This window comes from Helianthus annuus, chromosome 14 (genome assembly GCF_002127325.2).
Source record: "Helianthus annuus cultivar XRQ/B chromosome 14, HanXRQr2.0-SUNRISE, whole genome shotgun sequence".
Lineage (NCBI taxonomy): Eukaryota > Viridiplantae > Streptophyta > Magnoliopsida > Asterales > Asteraceae > Helianthus > Helianthus annuus.
This window is the reverse complement of record NC_035446.2, coordinates 152,869,394-152,875,480: the sequence shown is the minus strand read 5'-3', so window position 1 is coordinate 152,875,480 and position 6,087 is coordinate 152,869,394. Positions and strand designations below refer to the sequence as shown.

Sequence of the window (6,087 nt, the reverse complement as noted above, 5' to 3'; positions counted from 1 at the left end):
GTCCTTCAAAGTGATGCTAGTGGGAGTTGAACTTAGGACCTCAAAGAGAGAAACTAAATAACTAACCACTAGACCAACTTGTCAGGACCCTTTATACCTTGTGTTGATTAAGTTGTGCACCAATCATGAGAAGACACGTACTTGACACTGTAGCTACATTCTACGCTAATTGTTATCTAGCTTTCTTGCTAACTTTGTTTATATGGAGCCGTTATAAAAAATAAAAGAATTCCCAGGAAAAAAAAACCCAAAAAAAAGAAAAAAAAAACCGTAAACAATAACGTACAAGAGATTTAGCCCAAGGTATCACTACTAATTGCACAAATTTAAAGCTGCTGTATTATAGCGTCGCAACCTTTTTTACAATTAGGGTAAATTACTTTTTAAGTCCCGGTGTTTTATAGGTTTTAACTAATTGAGTACAAAAGCAAAAAGTTTAACGACCTGAGTCCCCATAAGCATTTTCTTTAACCATTTGAGTCTAAATTTCTAACCCAGTTAGAATTTTGTTGTTAAGTTTTATTAAATGACCAAATTACCCCTATAAAACACATAAAACACAGGGACTCAAAAAGAAAAAGAATATAATAATAATAATAATTATTATTATTATTATTATTATTATTATTATTATTGTTATATCATCATCATCATTTAAAAATCATATCATCATCTTCACCAAATGGATCAACAAACCCAAACATCTTTTTAACCCTATTCAACTCAAATTCCAATTTCCATAACAACCTCACTATCATCTTCATAACCAAACAATGCATTCGATGCAGTAGCATCTAAAAAGCCAATCTTATTATGTTTATAAGATACTTTCTTGAAGACACAACCGAGATCCTGAGAATGCTGCAGGGTCTTTCCGCTGCTTTGGAGATGCATTCACTAAAAAACGTATCGAAAAGTTTTCAGAAAGTGGTCATTTAGTAGGGGTTTATAGAACCGACATTGTTCGTGTTGGTGGTTGCCTGTGAATAATAATCATCTTCTCCGAATTCATTAATAATGGAGAGGTTTAGTTTCATGTGTTAGAAAGTCTGGAAGTTTATGTGATGTTATGCAGTATGCAGTTGATGGTTTGAACCTTGAAAGTAAATAAGTTGACTTATGGTGATTCAAGTCAAACTTGTAAAGTCTTGTATTAGATGGTTATAAACATAATAAAATTGGCTTTTTAGATGCTACTGCATTGAATGTGTTGTTTGGTTATGAAGATGATAGTGAGGTTGTTATGGAAATTGGAATTTGAGTTGAATATGGTTGAAAAGATGTGTGGGTTTGTTGATCCATTTGGTGAAGATGATGATATGATCTTTAAATGATGATAATAATAATAATAATAATAATAATAATAATAATAATAATAATAATTATTATTATTATTATAATTATAATTATATATTCTTTTTCTTTTTAAGTCCATGTGTTTTATAGGGGTAATTTGATCATTTAACAAAACTTAACAAAAAAATTCTAATTTGGTTAGAAATTTAGACTCAAATGGTTAAAGAAAATGCTTATAGGTATTCAGGTTGGTAAGGGTTAGAAATTTAGACTCGTATGGTTGAAGAAAATGCTTATGGGTATTCAGGTTGTTAAACTTTTTGCTTTTATTAGACTCAACTAGTTAAAACCTATAAAAAAATTAATTATATTCATCACCCAAATCAGAACGATACCGTCGGTATCGACAGCGATCGGCGACAGGGTGACGCAAATCACAGCAGATCGACGACAGACTGACGTACAATATATAGCACCCATGTCGCGAGAAAGATTCAGGAAAGCTCTGTTACCTCCTGGAGCTGAGGTAATCCCTACATTTAATCGGCATCTTAATCCATCAATTTGGTTTAATTCACACAAACGTTTTATGTTATTTGAATGTTAATTGTATGATTTTTTTTGCTAACATCTTGACCCATTTAGTATTGGACAGTTAGTTAACGTAATTTGATTTTTATGAAACATAAACTGAATTTGGGGAGTGTTATTAACTGCAGAATATTGAAAAGCTAAAGAACATTGTAAAAGAAGGGAATTATTATGGGGCTCAACAGATGTACAAGACCACTAGTTCAAGGTATATTGTAGTCTGCAGATGATATGCTGTGGTATACACTTCATATCATCTTATGGATATGTCAAGTTGTTAACTTTATTGGAATAAATGTTTCAATTTTTCACATTGCATTTGATTATAATTACACCGAAAAGTAGAAAAATATGTGACATAAGAACAATTTATTTGATGGTTTCTTATGCATTAGCTTATGCTCATTATAGATATGCTACAGTTGGAAGATTTTCTGAAGCCTTTGATCTTCTTCAGTCTGGTGCTTGTCTTCAATTAGAACACGAGCAGGTAAGCTTTTAGCACCCATGAAAGAAGTCTTAGAACTAAATCAGCGCCGGCTCAACTTTTTTATGTCACATATTTTTCTACTTTTCGGTGGATTATAAATGCCAGAAAGACCCTATCCAAACACTTTCTAATATGTCGACGAGACAAAAAATTGCATAACCATATTCAGATAATCGAAAATTGATGTACGGTTTTAGTATGTAATGAAGAAACTTGGGGGCCTCTTAAATGTGGGGGCCCTAAGCTACAACTTAATTTTTTTTTATACAATTGAGCCACCCCTAAACCAAATGAAGAATACTGATATGTATTATTTCCTTCCAGTACAAGAAATGGATTCATGAAAATCAAATTAGCGTATTGTTTGTTGATCCAAAATCTAATTGGTGGATGCGTAAAACTTGTAGGTAACTTGTGGGGGTGAGCTTGCTATGTTGTTTGTGGAGATGCTAGTGAAAGCTAAAGTTGACTTTGATGAAGACTATCTTGGTTAGTTATATATGTATATATATCTTTACGCGGATGCTTCATGCCTTCACTTTGGTGTTATGTTTCATGAATGCATATACACGTGCATCAAATACAAATATTGAGGAGACTAACCGTTTACATATTTTTTGTTCTGTTATTGTTTTGTTGTGACCACCAATCTTAGATCGTATCAGGAAAATCTACAAAAAGTTTCCTCGGATTCCCATTCCTCAAAACTTGGACATGGTTGATGATGATGATGCAATCCATCGATTATCTGAAACATTTGGAGCTGCAAAAATACGTGTTGAGAGCTGCTCATCATTTTTGAAAGCTGCTATCAAGTGAGTGACTGCTATCAAATGAACCTTCTACTAAAACCACAAGTGTTTAGGAACATCTATTACTGTTAGTGCATATTTTGTACGTCTGCCACTGTGCGAATAGTTAGATAGAGCGTGTGTTGAATATTGTATAGAATAGAGATAGTTGGACAGGTTTTGATATTGTAAAGGTGCATCCGGATCGGATGGCAATCCGATCGGATGACACATGTTGTTAGTTGTCTATCAATAGGGAGATAGGGCTCCCATTTGGACAAGCTTTTGGTTCCCAGAGGGGACATGCTGTCCAACTGGTCTCGTGGTGCTGTAAACGTTGAATAATCAATAGAGACCAGATTATAAGTGACTGATCGGTGTCGTATTCTGTTTCTACTCCTTTCTTGGTCGTAATAAACGCACCGAACACGTCGGATCTGGACCGAAGCTCCGTCAGACTCGCCGGATCCTCGAATCGACAGTTACTGTTTTACTACTTTATACCACCTACAAGGAACTTTTAATACATCTATACGCAATTCACTTCGTCACCGAACATTTAAAGATAAAGGACTATTAGAGAAAAGGATTGAACGTTAAGCATGTGAAATTCAATATATAAAGGGAGTTACGAATGACACTATGAAAGTTCATCAATAAATATGTATGAAATTAGTTAATATTTCCTCTACTGGAATTTAAACCTCTGACCGTTTTCTTGTGTTCCTAGGTGGTCTGCAGACTCTGGTCCATGTAAGATTGGATCTCCCGAACTACATGATATGTTGGCTGAATACATATACTCCGAATCACCAGAGCCTGTAAGTCTAAGTCTGTTATTCATCAAAATTTTTAATTTCTATATCCCGGGCCCTGAAGGAAATATCTTTTCCATTAACTATTATGCTAATTAATTTTCAGGATATGACTAGAGTGTGTTACCATTTTGCGAGGGGTAGAAATCCAAACAGGTTCGCTTCAACCCTTGTGAACTTTATGGGCAAGGTTAGTTTTTTTCTCTCTCTTATTTTTTTTTTTCAAATATTTTATAATAGATATGAGTTGTTTAGTTCAACGGTAGTTGAACTTAACCAACTCATGTTATTCTACTGTTATTTGATGGATCACGCAACTGTGTTTCTTCCATTGTTGGCTTTGCAGTGTTATCCAGGTGAAGACGACTTGGCGATTGCACGGGCCGTTTTAATGTAAGTAAAATTGTTTTGTCAATAGATTATCATCAGATTTTTTCATTTATTTTTATCTTTAACTTATATTGTGTAGGTATCTTTCTGTTGGTAACCTAAGAGATGCTAACAATATTATGGATGGGATAGAGAAACTTGCTGAGGTCAAGGGGCTTGAATTTCCTGATTCAGAATTGATGCGATTTATCAACTATCTCTTGCAAACGTTAGTTCTATCTTTCTCATCTTCGCATGCATAATATGATACGTTTTTAAACTTTGTGTAGAAATTAATTGAAAGAAAATAATATCTGACCAAGTTGTTATCACAGGTTAATGAGAGATGCGTTGCCATTATTCAATACGTTGAAACAAAAATTCAGCTCAAGTATAGAACGGGATCCTATGTTCAACGAGGTGAGTACATTCTGTTTGAATCATATAGTGGGACGGGGACCCACAATGACGCTTTCGTGTCTTAAGTGGGACCCATGAAATAAATTGTTAATATTATTATTTGCGTGCAGTTGTTAGAAGACATTGGGGAAAAGTTCTATGGAGTACGCCGTAAAAATCCCTTACAAGGGATGTTTGGAGAATTGTTCAAGGTAAGTATAATTTCGTCTTCTTATCCTTAATTGAGTTATGTGTGTGTTTGCTAACTAATTTCATTTTTTCTTTTTGCAGATGTAACTTGAAACACACTTTTTTTTTAATTATTTTTTACAAACATGTTGGATTCTTAGGTAGTATCCAGTTTCAACACCAGTCTATCTTCTATATTATGATCATCTAAAATCTCAACTTTTGTTTAGTTGTAAATCCTTTTAACTTGATTAATATGTCATTATGAATAATGAATTTAGCCTCCCCATTGTGAAAGTGAAGACATTTTCTAGTGTATGAAAGAGTAATAAAGCGACCAGGTTTACTCAAATGATGTCAGGATGCTCGCTTTAATGGAAGCCAAGCGGTTTTAAATGTTTGAATTTTGTGACCCTTTGCATATGTTTTTCATTTCTTCTTGCTACCAAGCAAACAGGTTTACCAAAGCATTTCATGAGGCAGTGTTTTCTGGTTTCATCTACTTTCTTAGAAAACAAGCATCTGAACCGACAACCTGATTTGTTGTTATCCAGAATTATGGATATCCAAATTTTCATATACGGACTCGGAATACAGTTTTTCTAGAGTTTCTGATATTTGGAAATCCGAAAATCTGCAATGCATGTTATACATATATAATTACTACTTACCCCAACTCTGTGGCTAAACCATTTGTGTTTTAAAGTTCGAACGACTGACATAGGATATCTAATCTCTCGCTCGTGCGCCTCTCTAAGAAATTGTAAACCGAATGTTTGGAAAACTGGACCATAAAGTATCCTAAAAAACCTAACACGACATTGATTTTTTCTTTTTATGAAATCCGAAACAAGTTGGTTCATGAGTCTTGGTTACACCAACACAACCATCATTCACAGAATAAAATTATTTTTTTTTCATCTATGACTCATATTTTTTATTTATATTTAAAATTTACATCGAGATAGTTAATTGAGCTTTACTTTTCAAAATTTAAACATTTATAGAGAATATCCTTTTGTGTCAAGATTATAGTCTTTAGAGCACCTTCAATGATGCATTCCAGACATCCGGACGTCTTGGTAATTTGAATGTAGTATTGGAGGATCCCGTCCGGATTCAAACCTTTGTAAAGTCGTTTGGAGTT

At 33.9% G+C, this 6,087-nt stretch overlaps 1 protein-coding gene across 1 annotated transcript; it reads left to right on the top strand.

Moving 5' to 3' along the window:
* Nucleotides 1-1,648: 1,648 nt before the first annotated feature.
* Nucleotides 1,649-5,292, top strand: LOC110904362 (Golgi to ER traffic protein 4 homolog). Its single transcript, XM_022150211.2, has 12 exons — nucleotides 1,649-1,822; nucleotides 2,016-2,095; nucleotides 2,299-2,377; nucleotides 2,785-2,866; nucleotides 3,033-3,192; nucleotides 3,899-3,989; nucleotides 4,090-4,173; nucleotides 4,330-4,376; nucleotides 4,453-4,581; nucleotides 4,688-4,772; nucleotides 4,883-4,963; nucleotides 5,043-5,292. Exons 1-12 carry the CDS (start codon nucleotides 1,775-1,777, stop codon nucleotides 5,046-5,048), a joined length of 972 nt encoding a protein of 323 aa, XP_022005903.1. The 5' UTR covers nucleotides 1,649-1,774; the 3' UTR covers nucleotides 5,049-5,292.
* The last annotated feature ends 795 nt before the right edge of the window (nucleotides 5,293-6,087 follow it).

What these genes read in the sequence shown, in the direction of transcription:
- LOC110904362 (XM_022150211.2), top strand. Translation starts at nt 1,775, where the DNA reads ATGTCGCGAGAAAGATTCAGGAAAGCTCTGTTACCTCCTGGAGCTGAG. An exon ending in TACAAGACCACTAGTTCAAG is followed by an intron (nt 2,096 to 2,298) that starts GTATATTGTAGT and finishes TGCTCATTATAG; the next exon opens with ATATGCTACAGTTGGAAGAT. An exon ending in ATTGCACGGGCCGTTTTAAT is followed by an intron (nt 4,377 to 4,452) that starts GTAAGTAAAATT and finishes TATATTGTGTAG; the next exon opens with GTATCTTTCTGTTGGTAACC.